At 38.1% G+C, this 22465-nt stretch overlaps 1 protein-coding gene across 4 annotated transcripts in view; it reads left to right on the forward strand.

Moving 5' to 3' along the window:
- Positions 1–22465, forward strand: part of Magi (membrane associated guanylate kinase, WW and PDZ domain containing protein magi) — a 670891-nt gene that overhangs the window by 490821 nt on the left and 157605 nt on the right. For all 4 annotated transcript variants that reach the window (XM_068226155.1, XM_067140637.2, XM_068226156.1 and 1 more), the window contains one exon: positions 11669–11703. In XM_068226155.1, the coding sequence (XP_068082256.1) occupies positions 11669–11703 (35 nt within the window). The remainder of the gene's footprint in view (positions 1–11668; positions 11704–22465) is intronic.

The raw sequence follows: 22465 nt of genomic DNA on the forward strand, positions 1-22465 counted from the left end.
CATGGCCGCGTATTGGCTGGCGGAGATGGCGAGTTATTTTATCTCTGTCCGAGCGCAAGGCATTGGAGACGGCGGAATATGAAAATAACCCCGTACTTTGACATTGAATTTTGAACGGTTAGTGCGGGTTTTGATGCGTACTAATACCTAGGTAGTATACAGCGGTGGACATGCCCACAGCAAAATCAAAACATCATCTCCATTTTCGTGAAAATTGGAGATAGGGGGTTTTGAAACTACACTATTCAATTGATGTACTGCAGTCTTTATGCTTTGGTCTTTTTGATTGGCATAAACACACTGGAGTCCCTGACTCTTTACCCATCTCCAATACACACTGCCCAAAGTGGAAGAAGCAGAGTCCCAGTGTCTTATCGGAAAATATATAGTGTGCAAAATTTTAACACGTATTATTTACAGAAGAATGGAAAAACAAGTTGAAGCTGAGTTGGGGGAAGATCAATTTGGCTTCAGAAGAAATGTAGGAACACGTGAAGCAATCCTGACTTTACGTCTGATCTTAGAGGATCGAATCAAGAAGGACAAGCCCACGTACATGGCATTCGTAGATCTAGAAAAGGCATTCGATAATGTTGATTGGACCAGGCTATTTATGATTCTGAAGATGATAGGGATCAGATACCGAGAACGAAGAATTATCTACAACCTGTATAAAAATCAGTCTGCAGTGATAAGAATCAAGGGCTTTGAAAAAGAAGCAGCAATCCAGAAAGGAGTGAGGCAAGGCTGCAGTTTGTCCCCTCTCCTTTTCAATGTTTACATAGAACAGGCAGTAAAGGAAATCAAAGAGAAATTTGGAAAGGGAATCACAGTCCAAGGAGAGGAAATCAAAACCTTGAGATTTGCCGATGATATTGTTATTTTATCTGAGACTGCAGAAGATCTCGAGAAGTTGCTGAATGGTATGGATGAAGTTTTAGGTACGGAGTACAAGATGAAAATAAATAAGTCCAAAACAAAAGTAATGGAGTGCAGTCGAACGAAGGCAGGTGATGTAGGAAATATTAGATTAGGAAACAAAGTCTTAAAGGAAGTAGATGAATATTGTTACTTGGGTAGTAAAATAACCAACGATGGCAGAAGTAAGGAGGATATAAAATGCAGACTAGCACAAGCCTGGAAGAATTTTCTTAAGAAAAGAAATTTGCTCACTTCAAACATTGATATCGGAATTAGAAAGATGTTTTTGAAGACTTTTGTGTGGAGCGTGGCATTGTATGGAAGTGAAATATGGACGATAACTAGCTCAGAAAGAAAGAGAATAGAAGCTTTTGAAATGTGGTGTTACAGAAGAATGCTGAAGGTGAGATGGATAGATCGAATCACGAATGAAGAGATACTGAATCGAATTGGTGAGAGGAGATCGATTTGGCTACATTTGACGAGAAGAAGAGATAGAATGATAGGACACATCTTAAGACACCCAGGACTTGTTCAGTTGGTTTTTGAAGGAAGTGTAGGTGGCAAGAACGGTAGGGGTTGACCAAGGTATGAATATGACAAACAGATTAGAGCAGATGTAGGATGCAATAGTTACGTAGAAATGAAAAGGTTAGCACAGGATAGGGTGGCATGGAGGGCTGCATCAAACCAGTCTATGGACTGATGATTCAACAACAACATATAGTGTGATGTGCCTTTATCGAGCACAGTGGTTTCTAGGTTGCGAAGACCGAGCTCGATAGATGCAGTCGCTTACGTGTGGCCAGTAACCAGTATTCGGGAGGTAGTAGGTTCGAACCCCACTGTCAGCAGCCCTGAAGATGGTTTTCATTGGTTTCCCATTTTCACACCAGGCAAATGCTGGGGCTGTACCTTAATTAAGGCCATGGCCGCTTCCTTCCCGCTCCTAGCCCTTCCCTGTCCCATCGTTGCCATAAGACTTATCTGTGTCGGTGTGACATAAAGCAACTAGCCAGAAAAAAATTGGCAAGTTGTGAAGATTAATATTCATTTCTCTACTTCTCTTTTACCTTTTGTAGAACAAACTTATAGATTTTCTGTTTCTTGCTTCTCATAATTGCACCCAGCCATGAACTGTAAAAAGCTGCATAAAAATGGCAATAGCAGGGGTGATTTTGTGTGTCCCATCCATGAATCATGTGCTTGATCTGGGAAGGTACTTTAAATTTTGCTTTATTGTGAAAACGACATCACTGTCCTGTTCAATTTCATGCAGATAATCAGATAAGAGGAAACTCGCCTTTCGAAGTCACAGTACACTGAGGTGCAATTTTGCCAAGTTCCAACAAGGTTTTTGAGGAAGATATGATTCACGAGTCCGATTTACAAGGCTTGCCAAAGGTGGCCTTAGCTGTGCGAGGGCAGCTGAATCTAATGGCAGATTTCCCAGTTCTCTATTTACTAAACTTCTAGATCCTACTTCAGGATGAGTTTCTGCCACTCTCTTTAATTTTTTTTATTTGGCTCAAAATAACTTGGTCTTGATCTGGAGTATGTTCGTGTTCACATACCTTCATAATGTCAAGTCTTTTTTTTTTTTTTTTTTTTTTTTTTAAATATAGCACTAACAAGCAGGTTTTCTGGTGCATACCCAGTGTGTTCATTTTTGATGCCCCCCCCCCCTCTCTCTGAGAGAGAGAGAGAGAGAGAGAGAGTGTGTGTGTGTCTCTCTCTCTATCTCTCTCTCTCTCTCCCCTTCATATGATAAAATGTTCCACCCTTTTTAGATTTTATGTAATATGCCATTCAATATTTCTTCAGAAATTATGGTAACAAACAACAGTGGGTGAAAACAAATGTAGGGTGAAAATGATGATATGAAATGGCTGTGGGTGTACTAACCTCGGGGTGAAAGTAATGGGGCGAAACTTCCTTACACTGAAATGAAAACCCAGGTTATGATGGATGAATGTGGTCAAAAGGAAATTATAATAATTGGCTGTTTATAGGAAAGATTTTGCAGTGTATTGATTTTATGAATTAAATTTTAGAATATGAGTTGTTGAATTTCATTCTTTTAATCTGTTAATTTGCTTGTACATCTATTTTAAATTCCTGAAGGGCTGATGACCTTAATGCTTGACCCTTTTAAATAGCAATTATAAAATCCAGCAAATATACAGGTGTACGTATGGCAGTCTCTTATTAACGCCCTTAAATACTATTGGTCTGAACTGAGATTATACTGCTGAACATAGAAGTAGCTGAATCCTTTGTGAGGTTAAGTTCTGTCATTGGCTTTCCATCAAAACAGCCACAGTTTGAATCTTGACCAATGCATGTGGGATTTTGTAAATGAAAAGGAATGTCCCTGTGATTCAGATTCCATGTAAAACTGGAGAGCCTGTGGCTATGGTGCCATAAGACCTATCTGTGTAGGTGCGACATAAAGCAACTTGAAAAAAATAATAGCATATAACCTGGAGATACGGGAAAAATGAAATAGCAGGAATGATTGTTGGTATATTCAGGTGGAAACAAATGAAAAGAGTATTCATGTTGAGGAGATAGAGGCCGGTTAGAATTGAACATGTTTAATAAAGCTGTGCTTAAAAGCAACTTTGATTTTGGGGCCATGAAACACTTGAAAGCTTTTTAAATGGGGAATTCTCTGAACATTTGATAAGTCATATCAGCAGAGTAGGTAGAATGATAAACCGTACGAGAGATTTTTTGTACAACCGTCCTATGTTTAAGTGTGTCAGAAGTATTCAGAACAGCATAATCATCCACAAAAATTAATAAAGGGCGCTTGAGACTGGAGTTTTTCAATTAATCAAGTGGGGATTTTAAACCCTAGAACACAAAACCTACGTTAAGAGCACATAAACACAAAACCTCATAATAATTAAACTGCACTTTCCATTTATTACTTTGCAGCACACACATCACTATATTAAAAAATATCATACACAGCAGCTTTTTCTTCATTCGGGATCAATCTATCCATTTATTGCCATCATATTATTTGCAGTTGAGAGTGACTGCAATATGATGTTATTCACCTCTTCATAGTAGTGTGTTAGCCCTCTTCATGCCACTAGGTCCTCCTTATGCTTGTGAAGGTCCAAGAAAGATCGCACATAACTGTTTCATTCGTCGGGAGCGATTTGCACCGTGTTCTTTGCAGTACACCGGCGAACACAGACTGCAGTGTGACGTCATTCGCCTCTTTTTAGATGGACATGTGGGAAATTGTCCTCTTCGTGTCACCGGATCCAGCTTCCACTTTAACTCCTCAAGCTTCCTGAATCATTATCCGGAGATCAGACTGCAAGCTCGAGATTTCAAGTGGTTTCTCCATCACAGTCTTTTGAGTGCTACACTCAGCTGGATAATAATGTTCGGAATTTCTTGGAAAGGATTCTATACACTCATCTTCACTGGCTTCTGGATCTTTGTAGGATTACGTATTGTCTTGTTCATTTGACAGCTCTACACACTCGTCATTGGTATCAGTTGGTACGATATTCTTTATTTCTATATTGTCCTCTTCTTCATCAGCACTCGACTCATTACTATCACTTTCCCCCTCCGTATCTTGAAGCAGTAGTGCAATTTTCGCACCAAACTCCGGATCGTTTCCTCTTAGGATACGTATCTAAAACTCTTAAAATGGGAAAAAGACTAGTATTTATAGTATGTGTGTATAAATGCCTTGTTTACTTACATTACAAACTTAAGTTGCATAACATTCTATACTGAATACTTACCTTCCCGTAACTTCACCATCTATATATATAAAATAAGAGTTTTGTCTGTACATTGCTCAGAATTTGAAAAGAATGGTATTTATGTATCGGTCATGTCCACCGTAACAAGAAAATGCATTTTTTACTTTTCCGTAATTTCTGTCTGTCTGTATGTATGTATGTATGTATGTATGTATGTACACGCATCACGAGAAAACGGCTGAAGAGAACTTAATGAAAATCGGAATGTAAAGTTGAGTGATGAACCGCTACAATCTAGGCTATAAATTATTTTAATCACGCTGAGTGAAATGGTAGTTTAGGGGAAGGCCTGAAATTTAATTCTCAAATATTTGTTATTAGTGGTCGTGTCTTAATGAAAATCGCTAGACAAAGATGGGAAATAAGTCACTACAATATAGGCTACACACGCTGAGAAAAATGGTAGTTTAGGGGTAGGCCTAAAATTTAATTGTCAAATATTTATTTTATTAGTGGTCGTATCTTCACGAAAATTGGTATGCAAAGTCGGGGAATAGGTCGCTATAATCTAGGCTATCAATAATATTATTCACACCGAGTGAAATGGTAGTTTAGGGGAAGGCCTGGAATGTAATCTATATATCAAATAAGTGTTTTGCCTGTACATTGCTCAGAACTTGAAATGAATGGTATTTCTGTATCAGTCATGTCCACAGTAACAAGGAAATGCATTTTTTACTTTTCCGTAATTTCTGTCTGTCTGACTGTATGTATGTGTGTGTGTGTGTATGTATGTACACGCATCACGATAAAACGGCTGAAGAGAATTTAATGAAAATCGGTATGTAATGTCGGATGATGAATCACTGCAATCTAGGCTACAAATTATTTTATTCATGCTGATTGAAATGGTAGTTTAGGGGAAGGCCTGAAATGTAATTCTCAAATAAGTTATTTATGTTATTAGTGGTCTCAACAATTTTTAATGATGTTTAACTAATACGTTAACATCTTGTACTGTATTGAATAGGTTGAGTTAAAATAAATTTCTTATATTATTATAAATTAAGATACTTTCAATACGGAAAAAATGATTTTCATTACTTGTAATTAGTGGTCGTATCGATAAATACTACATAACTAACATAACTTTAGTTATGTCGTAAGTTAGTAGTAGTTATGTAAGAAGTTATTAAATTTCCGATCACTTATGTCTTATACATTGTTACTGTACCGCATATAATCAGAGATATTCATGAATTTGAATTTTTGTTACTGAGTCCATATCAGCGCCAAGTCGCAAGAAAATGGGTAAACAGAATTTAGTGAAAATTGGTATGTAAAGTCTAAGAATAAGGAACTACATTCTACGATATAAATAATTTTGTAAGACTCCCTAATATCACAGAGTCGAAAGAAAACTAATGTGAAGGCCTGCAATATAGAAAGCTCATAAACTTTATCAACAATAACATTACATTGACCATTGTTTGTTGTGATGTGCTTTTTGTCTTCTGTTTCCTCTCATCCCCAATAGATAGGATTACTGCAGCGTACCGAGGTTTTTTTTAATTTGCTTGACGTCGCACTGACACAGGTAGGTCTTATGGCGACGATGGGATAGGAAATGAATAGTGGTGTGAAGGAAGCGGCCTTGGCTTTAAGGTACAGCCTGGTGTGACTGGTATGAAAATGGGAAACCATGGAATACCATCTTCAGGGTTGCCGGCAGTGGGGTTCGAATCCACTATCTCCCGGATGCAAGCTCACAGCTGCGCGCCCCTAACCACACGGCCAACTCGCCTGGTCATACCGACTGTAACAGCCTGCCTCTATATTGGCGGGAAGTGGCTGGGAAGTAAGATAACTTTCTTCTTTAGCATGCCATTCCTCTGGTTCATACATTTTCTGATATATTTGGTACGTAACACACTGGTTCATCATAGTATTCGAGCTATACAATCCCGACTCTGAGCAACTGATTGGAATGAGTAGTGTGCATATTTAACGGAATAATGACAGAGGAGTGTTCACGGCAGTCTGCGACCTGGTTATTCCAACTCTGGAACTTTGGACTCTTAGATCGGCACCATAGTACTGTTCGTTGAAAGTGAGAAAGTGTGCGGTTTTTCATTTGATCGGATATTTTATATGATAACATTGCTTTCAATCGCTACATTCCTACTGACGTTTTTGTAATGACCTATGTTGAATTCAGTTAGGAAAACCACCAAGTCAGTCTTTCTGAGAATCCCATAGCGAAGCATGGGTACATCAGCTAGTGTAAATATAAAGGCTCGTAAAATTTACGACTCGATATTCAATTATTTTCTTGTGAATGAACAGATCACGGAATACTACTCATCACAACAACATTTATGATGAGCTAGGAAGGTATTACAATGGACAGCAATGTGGTGCGCGGAGACAGTGCAAATATCTAATTTTTTCCCAATCGCCGTAGTCAAAATGACGAGGTTTTGTGTTCTAGCGATAGTGCCAATCAGCTGTCAATGGGTTAGTTTCTGTGATTGAAAGAGTAATGCCATCTATTGGAGAAGAGTGGCACCAGAAGAGATGGAGCTCATCTCATCTAACGACGATAGTAAGTTTACTGTTGTTGTAGATGTGTTTTACAGATTTAGGATGTTGTAAGCCATCATATTTTATTTTCTTCTAGCACAGTGATTTTAGGGCATTTGTGACCTGGGCTTTCAACGCCCTTTCTTATTATTCCTTTTTCTCCTCTCTTCCTTGATGTGATTATTTTAGGGTCTTAGAACATTGTATGCCATCTCATTATCTTTATCTGGCTCAGACGTATTAAAGCATTCAAGATCAAGGGCGTTTCATTTTCTGAACTTTTTATGACTCCCTTTCTCTTATTATCCCTAACATTTTTCCTTCTAATTTCAAGGGTCACCTCCTTCATCTCCCTGATCAATATGTGCTGATGACCTTGTAGATTTGCATCTTTTAAACACAGTGTCAACCACCACCACCACCAGTTAGCTCATTATCATTACGAATAAACCGCATTCCATGTCTGGTACATTCAACTTCGGTTGATTTTGCACTAATCTTCAAAATTGAGAATATCTGCACTGTCATAAGGCATACTGAAAGTGTGTGAGATGTAAATGATTGGAAATTATGGTTTCTATAGCTTTTGTTATGTATGATTTTCAGATAGAACTAATATTTCAGGAGATATTTTGAAATTTGTGAAAAATGTAATAATCAAGAATATCTGTGTTGTTGTAGTTATTATTCCTTGTGTAAGAATTCATGAAACATTAAAAAACTGGAAATTATATTCTGCACAACTTTTATTATGTACAGTTATTTTTTCAGTACAGCTAATATTGAAAGGGAAATTTGATATTTCTTGCTTTTGTTCTCTTAATATTGCTACACCACTGTATGCCAATAAAATAAATACAGGGTCTCTCATATAAACTCAGACCGAACGCATGGTGCTTGTACTCTCTGCTACGGGAGCTGCCTCAGCCGAACTTTTGTTGCACGCGACTGCTCTGCTTTAAGCGTGTATACAATCTTATATGGAATCTTACCTTATAAAAGATGCTGTAAGTGTCTTCCTTCCTGCGTTATACTGACATTGTACCTGGTAACCACATTCTGGCTGACGCGAGTGAATTCTGCCACTGTAATGTTTCTAATTTAATTTGTGAATATTTTCTTTCTGTTCCTCCAGTGTGTGAGGATTTGTTCAATACACTTTTTCTTTCAGTTTACCCCACAAGTAAAAATCACATACGGCTAGATCTGGAGAACAAGGGGGAAATAGACCAGCACTGATCACTCTGTCTGCAAACACTTCCGAGATTGTAAGAAGGGAATCTTCTGCTGTATGAGCAGGGTCTGAATCTTGTTGAAACCACCCATACAGTTTTCTTCTTCTTTTTGCGTTAACTGATGGAAGAACAGCGTCAAATGTAATCTTGTTACCTCTCGGCATTTACTGTCGTCCTGAAAAATAAAGAATAGGGCCAATTATTTGTCTTGTACTAACAGCACACTAAACACCATTAGGATTTTCTGCTCACCAATAGCGAGAGTTATGACTGATCATATGACCATTAAGATGTTTTAGAATTTTTACATACAACAATACAGTGTTGCAGTAACAACCGTCTCACCAAGCAAGTGGCTACGCAGCTTGGTTCACATAGCTATCAGCTTGCATTCGGGAGATTGTGAGTTTGAACCCCACTGTTGGCAGCACTGAAAGATGGTTTTCCGTGGTTTCCCATTTTTCACACCAGGGAAATGCTGGGGCTGTACCTTAATTAAGGCCATGGTCACTTCCTTCCCTCTCCTAGGCCTTTCTTCTCCCATTGTCGCCATAAGACCTATCTGCGTTGGTGTGATGTAAAGCAAATAAATAAAAAAAACTGTCTCATCATGTTAACAGCTGAGATTCAGACTGGCGACTGATGCTTGCCAGGTCAAACATGTGCAGGCTGCTTGCGAGGTCAAGAACTATGCGCTCAGCTCCCGTACTTCAGAACCCCAATTGGAGATTAAAAATGCAGCTTCAACAGTCTTGGCTTACATTGAGACCCTGTATAGCTTAGTGCACACCCTGGCTATCCCTGAACTTAATAATGCTGCGGTACAAGAAATTATTTTTCACTTTTCGCGCTGATGTCATTACAGTTAGGCAGACAAAAATTGATATGAAGCTATTTTCAACCTTTGTAATCCTGATCAGAGATAAAGACCATCTATGAAGCAAATATTTAAAATGTACAGACAGTGACGTGTTTTCTCTCCACATTATGAGATATATGATTATATTGTCGGTTCCTTAGTAATTAGAATCTTTAAGTGTGTGCTTGGAATTTTACAGTGCTTTTATTTTACAAGGAAACTTCAAATCACGCTGCCACTAACCAACTTCCAGCTCTCTCAGCTGCAGCATGGGAAACCAGGGGACAGGTGGAAAATATCCCAGCTGTTAGTTTCTTCCGAGAATTGTACCGGAATGTGTCTGCGACTGTTGCTTGTGTATTATGTAATCTATAGGAAAATGTTGTATTCAGTTAAATGGCAAATTTATTTTTAGGAATATAATGTAAAGAAAGATAATTATAGAAGATGTGTTCTGAGATTTGCACATAAATATCCTGACCAGCATTCCTACAGAATCCTGGGTTTCGGAGTTGACGAAAAGGTTACATACAACATGTTCTGTTGTGATGTACATAGAAAGAGGAAAGGAGTTGTTTTAACTGAAGATAAATATGGGGATATTCAAGTACGGTGAGAAGCAAGTCCCAGGGAAAAATCACTTAATTGTCTATCGCAGGAAACAAACTTAAATTTTGACCGTATAAAATATGTGCAGTAACTTCACCAGGCAGATTTATCCGCGAGAATATGGTTCCGTGAGTGATTTCGTGGAAGCATTTACAGTAAATATAGTGATGGATGATCTGCCTAATCAATACAATGTGTTAAAATAAAATTTATATTTACCTTTCACATTTACATTATATCTAGTACATGTTTCAAGAAAATGCAATTCTCTTCTTTAGCTAGTTAAAATTCATGTATACAAAAAGACCTAGTGAAAATGGGGGCCCCTTTTAAGAAATCTAAAACTATGGCAAGTACAATGTAACATGGTAAAAATTGATGGATGGTGGCATGGAATTAAATTCCATCTTGTCATATACAATAAAACAGTAGGCTGATGTCTATGTGAATAAAATGTTGAGCACTGAATTCTGTTGTGATGTGCCATCACTGTGTCCTTGGTATTCCAATACTTTCTTGTAAAATTCAAGTAGGGTGATATTAAGAATAATATAAAATGATATAAAACGTTGTCCAGCCGATATCCTCTGTGAATGTGTGTTTATGCAGCCAGGTTGATATGAACTTTATAGGGTCAGTGTTGACTAGGGGGATCATCCATCACTATATTTACTGTGATTAAGTCAATACGGACCCGATACTGGCCATTATGGTCAATATTATTAATAGGAAGCATTTAGAATCAAAATTTGGATTCACAGTTAATGTTGATGTCTGACGAGGTATGGTTCCATCTTTCTGGACACATAACCTCTCAAAGTATGCGATTGTGGAGTACTGAGATACCATATATTGTATATGAAGTCCCATTGCATTCCATTCAAAAAGGGTTATGGTGTGTCATGAACTCGTGGCAGATAATTGGGCCTATATTTTTTAGGACCGCTTGAATTCAGATATGTATGCGAGAACAGTTTTGTGTCCATTCTTTTAATAAACTGACACAGTTAGAAAGGGACTATGGATATTTTCAGAAGGACAAGTGCCACAGCCCATGTCACTTAATTCTACGTCCATTTTTTTTTACCAGATACTTAGTACATGTTTACTGTGTTTGTCTTTGGGGAACCCCTAAAGGGCAGAATTTACCAAAATAATCCCCATATTATAGAAGGTCTAAAGGCCAAAATAACACATGCAATACAGTGTATTACTGAAGCGAAATTACAGAAAGTGGCAAATAATTTGATTAAGTGATGTTAGGCATGTCTTAGTGCAGGAGGCGGTAATTTTCAACAGTATCTGAAATAAATGGTGAGTAATAAAGCTGTATACATGTGCAGTATTTTCAACAGTATCTGAAATAAATGGTGAGTAATAAACCTGTATGCATGTGCAGTAATTGTAATAATACTGTATTTAAATTTTGGAGGTTATTTATCATTTTATTCTCTACTTGTCTTGATTTGCCGAATAACCGAACATGCTCCCTGCTGGAAAGTGTGATCCAGGTTCTACTGTAATCTAGTTTCCTCCTTTTGATGCCTGTTACCTGTTACACTGAAGTTGAGAGAGACGGAAGTTGGCCAACGGCAGAATGATTGGAGTTTCCTTGTAAAATGAGAGCACTATACAAGAACAATTGAAGGTATTTGCCAATTTGTTTAGCTTATCCATCTCTGATTTCTATGATCTGTGATATTTTCATATTTCTTCTATTTCAGATGATGCTTCAAGTACAGCTTCGGTTTCACAAAGAGTAAGTAAACATTGTTGGAAATGGTTTTAGAAGTGAATTGAAGAATTTTGGTTTGTGTAATAAATGTGTACAGTTGTATTAATTTTTTCTGATGACCCTTTAATTTATTAATGGATAATAAAGTAGTTGTAACTTGTATGTTAGTGATTTTAATAAATGAATCAGAAGGATTTTAATTTTTATACACTGTTGTATTTGCTATCAGAAACAAAATTACCAAAATCGTCATGACGGAGAGAAAGGAGAGGTGCCTTAGTGCATTCTCTGGCGTCTGATGTACCGTGCAAGTTGGCCGTGCGGTGAGCAGCATGCGGTGAGCAGCATGCGGCTGTGAGCTTGCATCCGGGAGATAGAGGGTTCAAATCCCACTGTCGGCAGCCCTGAAAATGGTTTTCTGTGGTTTCCCATTTTCACACCAGGCAAGTGCTGGGGCTGTACCTTAATTAAGGCCACAGCTGCTTCCTTCCAACTCCTAGACCTTTCCTATCCCGTCGTCGCCATAAGACATATCTGTGTCGGTGCGACGTAAAGCAAATAGCCAAAAAAAAAGGAAAGACTGCATCGGATACACATGTGATGTTGATGCACTTGTTCGGAATAGAAATCATAAGCATAAAATGTGTATATGACTGGTTCAGATGCTTTTGAGATGGATAGGAAAATTGAGGATTCTTCATATCCGGGCTGACCATCAACAAGCAGAAATGCAGAAAATATTGAGCAAGTGCAATGGATACTGACACAAAATCAGCGACTGTCGCTGAGAAGGATATCAGAGGAGTTAGGGATTAACAAGGACAATACGAACACCATCATTGACAACAATTTGGTAAGCAGAAGATGTTCTGCGTTTGTGCCACGCACATTGACTGACGAGCAGATGGCAACAAAAATGGAAATTGCTGGAGATTACATTGACCCATGTGACAGAGATCAGTCTTTTGTGAAAACCATTATCACAGGCGATCAGAGCTTGTACTACCTGTTCAGTCCAGAGACCAAGCGACTATCACTGGCATGGTGTCTATAAAGTATGTCCCAAAAAGAGCTGCCTATAAATCAAGGGTCAAAACACTATTGATCACCTTTTTCAACAGAATGGTATCATCCACCAGGAATTCATACCAGAGGGTCAAACAGTCAACACCACAGCGTACGAAGAACGCATCCGGCGCGTTTGGCCAGAGTTGTGTAGTACTTGAAAGTGAAGTCTCCTCCACGACAACACCTGCCCACACACTGCGATCTGTGTGTGCAGTTTCTTGGCTTAGCGGCACGTAACTGTTCTTGAACATCCACCATACTCCCCAAATATGGTGCCTGAAGACTTATTTTTATTTCTCCGCCTCAAGGAAATTCTGAAATAACCAAGCTCGATAGCTGCAGTCACTAAAGTGCGGCCAGTATCCAGTATTCGGGAGATAGTAGGTTCGAACCCCACTGTCGGCAGCCCTGAAAATGGTTTTCTGTGGTTTCCCATTTTCACACCAGGCAAATGTTGGGGCTGTACCTTAATAAAGGCTACGGCCGCTTCCTTCCCACTCCTAGCCTTTCCTTGTCCCATTGTCGCCATAAGACCTATCTGTGTCGGAGCGACGTAAAGCAACTAGCAAAAAAAAAAAAAATCTAAAATGCAAACATCCTGACGTACCAAGCACCGGACAAAAAATTAGTTACCGTAGTGCGCACTCACAGATGGATTGTTAAGCCTGTACAGATGGTGCATCGAACAAGTCCCTTGCTCAACCACATGCTCACTGCTTCTATGTGAGCACAAGGCAGTAGCGATCAGTGAGACATTGATGTTTCAAGCGGACAGTGTACGTCAACATGGGTAGGTGTAATGTTGTGACAGAGTGGCAAAAAGGGGCAATCATGTGTTAGTGGATTTGTTGATGTTTCACAGCGGACTGTTCAACGTGTCAACAAGCAGTGGTGTAGTACACGTGGCCATGAAACGTGTCAAAATTGTGATCTGAAAAAAATTTCCTGACAGAGGGGAACCGGAGACACGTTTCACGGCTTGTGAATGAAATATACATACATTAAAATGTTATAGATCAGCCTATTCAATACTTCATTTAAAAGTTAGTAGTACATGTTTCATCCAAATATTGGACATCTTCATCTACTAGAAATTATATAAGACTAAAACATTTTCATTTAAAATGTTACAGGGTTAAATGAGGGAAATCCTAACTTCCTTGTTGGCAATCATTGTAGATTAACCAAATCAAACAAATTCTATGAATGGATTAACATGTCTATCTAGTCATGAAACATTAGGTTCACTGAATACAAGGTGGTGAGTTTTGTTTTAAGAGGAAGTACAACTAGGTAATCATTCTCTCACTGAATGCAACAACAATCCACATAAAAATCTTAAAACATTCATCGATGTGTTACGGCATTACGTCTTGATTGATCAAAATCTTCAAGTAAATCTTTCATTTAACAATATACGAATCAAAACTTGTAATGTCAGGTAATAACAAAGCGCATAGCGGAGAATGTTCTCTTGTGTGTAGTGGACTTCAAACAGGATAATATGAAACTTGAGAATTCTTGCCAAGCAAAACAGCAATCATAGATGTAGGATACAAAACTGTGGGATGTTCCCTGCTGGCCCCTTTGGATGTTCTAGGGCTTATACATCTATTTATAGTAGTTGAAGATGTCCAACATTTGGATGAAACATGTACTTCTAATTTTTAACAGGTGACTCGTCACTGATGTCGCTGATTAAATGAAGTATTGAATAGGTGTATCTATAACATTTTAATGTTTGTATAGTTGACATCAGTACGGAACCAATATGAAACTGATTGTATGTACTGTAATTGTGAATCAGAATCGCTTCCAAACCCCACAGGAATTACTACAGTCAGTGAATAAAGGTCCATCGCAACCTGTTCGCAAGAGAACACTGCGATGGTAACTGCATGCAATGAACCTTTGGAGTCGGTCACCTTGCAAGAGACCATTGCTCACACAGGCACATAAAGCTGCCTGTCTTCAGTGGGTTAGTGGGTTGGAAATTATCGAACGTTGCCAGTAGCTGACTGGCAGAATGTAATGTGGTCTGATGAATCACATTTATGCCTGTATTCCAATGATGCATATCATCGAGTGCACCAAAGGCTAAATGAAGCATTTCTTTTGGATGTGTACAAGGTCAGGTTCAAGCCAGAGGTGGGTTTGTGATGTTTTGGGGGTGTTTTTCGTATCATGGATTGGGCACACTCACTGAGGTGACCACTGACATGAACTAGCATGTTTATTAAAACATTTTGGATGATTCTGGCCAGCAGGGAACATCCCACAAGTTTTGTATCCTACATCTACATTTGCCGTTTTTCTTGGCAAGAATTCTCAGGTTTCATATTATCCCGTTTTAAGTCCACCACAAACAAGAGAATGTTCTCCGCTATGTGCTTTGTTATTATCCGACTTTATGATTTTTTATTTGTATATTGTTAAATAAAAAAAGATTTACTAGAATGTTTAAACATTCAGTCAACATCTGCATGATGAGTATGCAATTGATACCCCGATTTTTCAAGATAACAGCAAAGTTCATCAGGCTAGACGCATATGCGACTGGTTTTATGAACACTCCCCCACCCTATTACATCTCGATTGGCCTGCAAAATCACCTGACGTGAACCCCATTGAAAATCTCTGGGACATGTTGGAACAGCTGGTAAATAGCCAACATCAGCATTCCCGTAATTTGGTGGATTTGCGCAATCAAATCTTCAGTGAATGGGTTAAACTGGATGCAGCGTACCTGCACAACTTTGTGGACTCATTTCCTGATGCAATCCAGGCAGTTACCAAGTCCAGAGGCGGAGTTACACGATGCTTGTTATGATTTCTCCAGGGAGACTAAGTTTTTGTCCGGTGAGCTTAGTTGGCAACAGAAACAGGATTTCCTTTTTCATCATTATGCTTTGTTTTCTTTGTGACTCTTTCTTCCCCATAGAATGTTGAGATCATTGTAACAACTTTATCATGCCACTTTAGTGTGGAAAGCTGGTCGTATACCAAGCTGTAAACCCCCCTCGTAATTTCCTGTCGATCACATCTTGCGGTAAATGCTTTATGTTGAGGCACAAAGTTTCCACATATTCAATTTTCAGTTATTTTACAAGTAACATGAGGCCAAAGCAGGTGCATTATAATAATTATTCATCCACAATGTGCATTCTTAGTTAAAAAGATAAAACAATAGATGAAGTTTTTGTTGTATCTGTTGATTAATGTGTCATTTCAAATATGGTGTCTTTCCCTATATATAAAATAAATGACCAAAGATAGCCTGAACTACACTTCCACAATTCTTAGGATTTTATGACAAATTTTGTGGACTTTAGGAAAGCATATTGCCCAAAGGACAACCTATGCCGCCATAAAATTAGTGACCTGTCAACTCCAGTGTTCTCTTCTGGTAAGTACAAAGTGTGGAACTTATATTTTAGGTAGGGAAAAACTGGATACATTTTCAGAAGTTTGGGAGGTCACTGATATGCATCAACTGATTAATTGCTGTCAAAATGCATAAAGTTAGTAATTGATTCAAATCTGTCCATTGACATAACAGACCCAATGTTTGGCAGTGACAAAATAGAATTTTTAGAAAAGTAGCTTCGTAGCAGAGGCTTTTGTATTATACCCATAAGCATGAAAAGAGCAAATGACAACGTATTTCTCATCCTTCTGGCTTCCTGTCTCGCATTGTGGAACGAAGTAGTAAGAGTAAGGCCCAAACTCGTATTCTTTGCTCAGCATACGTATCTGTTTCACGCACTATAGGTTCTACTGATTTATCTATAAAGAACATCTTAAAAACTTTGATACCGAGCTCGATAGCTGCAGTCTCTTAAGTGCGGCCAGTATCCAGTAATCGGGAGATAGTGGGTTCGAGCCCCACTGTCGGCAGCCCTGAAGATGGTTTTCCGTGGTTTCCCATTTTCACACCAGGCAAATGCCGGGGCTGTACCTTAATTGAGCCCACGGCCGCTTCCTTCCAATTCCTAGACCTTTCCTATCCCATCGTCGCCATAAGACATATCTGTGTCGGTGCGACGTAAAGCAAATAGGGAAAAAAAAAACTTTGACACCATCACATTCCTCAGTTTGTTTGTTCTTAAGTCCTGTGTTCCCAATGAAATATTCTCTTTGACCTATGTAATTAAGCATGTTCTCAGATCAAAATGTATTAGCAATGATATGCACAATAACATTTTGCGCACTATCACTCGTATCGAATTCCGAACCAAGGTCTTAGCCTACATTAACGGTAATCCACATCGCTCAAATCACCATATGAATCAAATTAACTTCCCGGTGGAATCGCGCACCTATTCTCCTAAAGCATCTTCATTTCCCCACACAGTAACCTGCACTTGGTTTTAGAAGCCATCTCCTCTTGCGGCTGAGCAAATTGGAGGCAGCGTGTGATCAGAAAATATATTGCAGGAAAAACTATCTCGAGAGCCCTTGGTCGACAGAATTAATGATCGTGTTGAGAGTCTTGTTCTTCTCTGAGATGAAAAGAAAGATGTAATGCAGAAAGTGTGCACAGTAGTCATTAGATAGCAGACAAACTCAGCAGTTGCATCTGGCGGCAGAGATAAACATTCCTTGGAATATCACTTGAATTTCAGAGAACAATGGGGTTCAAGGTGTATCATTTGAAAGCTCAAGCATTCTGCTTCAAGGAGAAATTGGTTAAAATGCAAACAGCTTTGATTTATAACCACTATATTACAGTGTAATACACACGTATACCTTGCGAGCAGAGCTTGCCACTCCACCTCGTGCAATGTTCACTGCATTACGACCACTGGTCTGTCAGTTGGTTACCTGCCGGGCTGAGTGTCCCAGATGGTTGAGGCGCTGGCTTTCAAATCCAATCAATCAATCAATCAGATCTCTTTATTTGCAAATGAGGTGTCTACCTCGGTGGCAAATGGTACACTAAAATACATTATTGTCAAGCACTAAATATTAAATTAACAAGAGAACAAAATTTTCCTATAATACAATATTTTACAATTTACGCTAACAATGTTTTCTATTAAACACACAGCTCATCCTTAATAAATTTATATCGTTTACAAAATTCTACTTATAATATCTCCTGTACTACTTACAAATATAGTCAACTGATATACAGTATGTGGAATTACTTCAAATGGTACTGTACAACTGGTATAAGATTAATATTTACATTGCATTTATTTACTTTTTTTTTTTTTTTTTTTTTTTTACCCGTTCTGGAACCTAAGTAGCATAACGACCTGCTGCGTCTTAACCGGACCCCTTTTGCCACCACTTTTCAGAGTTCCTGAAGGGCCTTCACAGCTACCGTAGCGGTCCCAGGGCCCTCGAAGTCCCCACTGTACTTCACCCCTACAGGCAGTCCCCTACTTTGGCTGTCCAAACTCCTTAGATGAGGGGATGGAATTAATTTATTCACACACTTTTTTTTTTTTTTTTTAAATTTACAATAACCTGCACTGGTCGAGTGCCCTTTAACACTTCATTTATTTTCTCTGTTGCTGTTTATTCTCTTCTTGAATATCTGTACAGATTTTGGAAAAGGATCAAACACTACCCCTGGTAAACTGTTCCACTCCTTCACGCCCTTCCCAATGAATGAAAATTTACCCCAATCGCTTCTGCTAAAATTCCTTCTAATTTTATATTTGTGGTCAGTCCTGCCGATATAATTATTTTCCAACTGAAGCCTCTCACGGATATCTCCCCATGCTTCTTCTCTTGTATAGGCTCTATATAATCCTATGTCTAGTTTTCTCCCTTCTCTTACTTAAAGTTTCCCACCCAAGTTCCTTTAACATTTCTGATACACTACTTTTTCTCCTGAAATCCCCTGTTACAAATCTTGCTGCTTTCCTCTGCACACTATCTATTTCTTTTATTAGGTATTCTTGGTGAGGATCCCAAACACTGTTTGCATATTCCAATAATGGACAAACCATACTCAAGTAACTTTTTTCTTTTAATTCTTTGTTACATCCTTTAAGTAGCCTCATTATGACATGTAACGATCTGTATGCTTTCCCAACAGTGTCATCAACATGACTCTTCCAGTGCAAATTACTTTCAAATCTCACACCTAAGTATTTGCACTTGCCATCTTTTGGGATAACTACCTCATCTAAAGAATAATCAAATTCAGTTTTAAAGCTCCTGTTTGTAAAAGTTGTAACAGTTGATTTGCCTCCATTAACCTTCATATTATTTTCTTCAACCCATTGTTGGATACTTTCAAGGTCCCTTTGTAATTCTGAACAATCCTCAATGTTGTTTATTTCTCTATAAACAATTATGTCATCTGCATACAATCTTATTTTTGATGTTATATTGTTCCCTAAATCATTTGCATATATTAAGAAAAGTAACGGACCGATTATACTACCCTGTGCAATTCCCTTCCAAACTTTCTCTTCCTGAGATACATTATTTCCTACTTTGACTTTCTGAACCCTTGAATTTAGAAATGTTTTTATCGAACGTGTGACCCTTACGTCCAATCCTATTCCCTCCAATTTCTTTAATAATATTCCATGCTCCACTCTATCAAAGGCTTTGGAAAGATCTATGGCCATGCAATCTAACTGACCTCCTGAATCCAACTGATCTGATATGTCCTGCTGAAATCCCACCAGTTGTGCCTCACAAGAAAATTTCTTTCTAAATCCATACTGGCTCCTCATGAACCAATTTTTATCATCACATATCCCTCTGATGTACTTTGATATTAAACTCTCCAGTATTTTACAAACTATATTGGTCAGGCTGATTGGTCTGTAGTTCTCTGGTTTCCTTTTATCACCCTTTCCTTTATAAATTGGTGTTATTATTGATTCCTTCCATTCCTTTGGTATTACACTATTATTTATGACATAGTCAAAGAGAAATTTTAAATAAGGCACTATGTACCACCCCATTGTCTTTAATATCTCCCCAGTAATTTGATCACTTCCTGCTGCTTTTCCTTGCTGAAGCAGTTGGATTTCTCTTTAAATATCTTCATTTGTGAATGAGAAGATTCTTGTTTCCCTCTGTGTCTCTCCCTCCCTATCTTCTGTTTCGGTTTCCAACTCTTGACAATCATCTACTGAATCTCTAAATTCCCTACTAAATAGATTTGCTTTCTCAGTATCTGTTAAATAGTGTTCACCCCCTTCTCCCATCATTGTAAGAATTTGGATTCCTTTTCCTTTTTGATTCCTGATATATGAATACAGCTTTTTCCATTTCCCTTTGTGGTCATTACGCTCTTGAAGAATGCCATTCATATAATTCTCTTTTGCTTCCTTTTTCATTCTATTCAGTTCCCCCATTAGCTGTTTTCTAGTTTCTCTACTCTCCCTACCCTCTTTGATTTTCCTGTTTACTATTCTAAATTTTCTTTTTAATTTTCTTATTTCCCTTGTATAATAAACAGGGTCTGAGGTCATTTTACCCTTCTTAAGAGGTAAAAATCTCTTCTCTCCTTCCCAAATGATTCCTTTAAATTTAGCCCAAAGTGTATCCACAATACTCCCTTCACTTATCCAACAACTGAATTGTGATTTAAGGTAAGTCCCAAATTCATCAACTTCAGTTTTTCTGTACAATTTCTTGTCTTGTGTAACCCTCTTATTAAGCCTTTTTGGTACGAGTCCTACATCCATTATTACAGCCTTATGGTCTCCTATTCCTTCAATTACCTCAGTTTTATTAACAATTTCCCATGGTTTAACCAAGAATACATCTAGTAAGTTATTGAGACGAGTCGATTCTTGTATTACTTGTGTAAATCCTCCCTCCCAAATTAACTTATTTGCCAGTTTCTGTTCATGGGCTTCACTTGCAGCTCCATTCCATTCAACGTCAGGCAAATTTAGATCTCCCCCAATTATTACCATATCATTATTATTGTTTTTATGAGTATAATCTGTTATTTTCTCAAAGATTTCCATGTCTCTTTCCTCTCTTGCAGGCTTGTTTGTTCCTATAATTCCCACCTCCTTCATATTATCACAAACTAATTTTATCCCTAATATTTCATCCCTTTCATCGGCAAACCATTCATGTGAACAGTAAGTTTCCTTCACCAGAATAAACACCCCCCCTCCCTTTTTATCTCCTCGATCTCTACGATAGACTGTGTACTCTTCTGGAAATACTTCTCTGTTACCCGCCCCTTCTTTCAACCACGATTCCACTCCTATCACCACATCAGTCTCATAAGATTCCATCAATGTACCGAATTTTAATTGTTTATTTACTACACTCTGACAGTTTACCAAGAGCAATCTCAGACCCCCTTCCTCCCTAAAACTTGACTGTTGCAATTGGGTAACTTGAAATTCCTTACTAACGTGAGTTTCTTTTTCTAGTTGACTGAGCCAGCTTTCTACTAGTTTTCCTGGTCAGTATTATAACTCAAGGGAGTTGCCTGTTTTACAGTACATATCTTAAGATTAATAAAATCTAGAACAATATTTGCTATCTTTCGTTTACCTGAATTGTTTAGATGGAGGCCATGTTTTGTATAACAGTATCTCTCAAAACTGCTGCATTCAATAACCTGAGTATTCCGAAAATGTTTACAAATTTTAACTATCTGTATTGACCTTGTCCACTTCAATGTTCACACACGAGTCTGTACTCAAATCATGCCTGTGGGGCACGTTCACTACAAAGACGTTAGTGACTCCAACTTGGCAGGTTCAATCCTGGCTCAGTCTAGTGGTATTTGAAGGCGCTCGGAAACATCAGCCTCATGTCAGTAGATTTGCTGGCATGTGAAAGAACTCACTAAATTCAGGCATCTCATTGTCTCCGAACAACTGTAAAAGTGTAATTAGTGGCACATAAACCAATAACATTATTATTATTATTATTATTATTATTATTATTATTATTATTATTATTATTATTATTATTATTATTATTAACCTTACCTTTTCTAAATATTTTCAAAGTACTTGGAAATTTGTCGAAAGTTTCCCTTGATAAATAATTCCAATCCCTTATTCCTCGTCCCATAAATTAATATCTGCCCCAATTTGTCCTCATTAATTCCAACATTATTTTCATATTATGATCTTCCCTACATTTAAAAGCTTCACTCAAGATTATTCACCTGCTAATGTAATCGTATGACATTTTCCCACTAACAGCTCAGAACATACCGCTTATTCAAGCAGTTCTTCTCCTTACTCCCAAGTCTACCCAGCCCAAACTTTGCAGTATTTCCATAACACTACTCTTTTGTCGGAAATCACCAAGAACAAATCGTGCTGCTTTCCTTTGGGTTTTATCCAGTCCTCATGTCAAGAAATCCTGGTGTGGGTCCCTTACACTGGGAATCATGCCAGGAAATGGTCTACATGAATGGAGATTCTAATTAGAGAGCCAAAAATGTGCCTTGAAGGTTTTTGTAGCCAATTTTCCCATGCAGCCGGTGCAGGACAAAATCTATACTTAACCAGAAAGAATAAAGTCCCATGTTTGAGAAAGAGTTGATTTTGAATGGTATTCCTGTATGGAGATGTGCTCTTTCATACCCAAGAATCGTATTTCTCTTTTCCAAGCAGTATTCTGTATATTATAATATGGATCAGTTGCTCGACTAACTGTGATGCAAGAGCATGTACAATAGACTGGATTAACCACGATGGTCTGGAAAAATTTATATTTTTAAAAATCAAAACAAGTTCCAAGCATTAAAACTTAGTGC

This window comes from Anabrus simplex, chromosome 2 (assembly GCF_040414725.1).
Source record: "Anabrus simplex isolate iqAnaSimp1 chromosome 2, ASM4041472v1, whole genome shotgun sequence".
Lineage (NCBI taxonomy): Eukaryota > Metazoa > Arthropoda > Insecta > Orthoptera > Tettigoniidae > Anabrus > Anabrus simplex.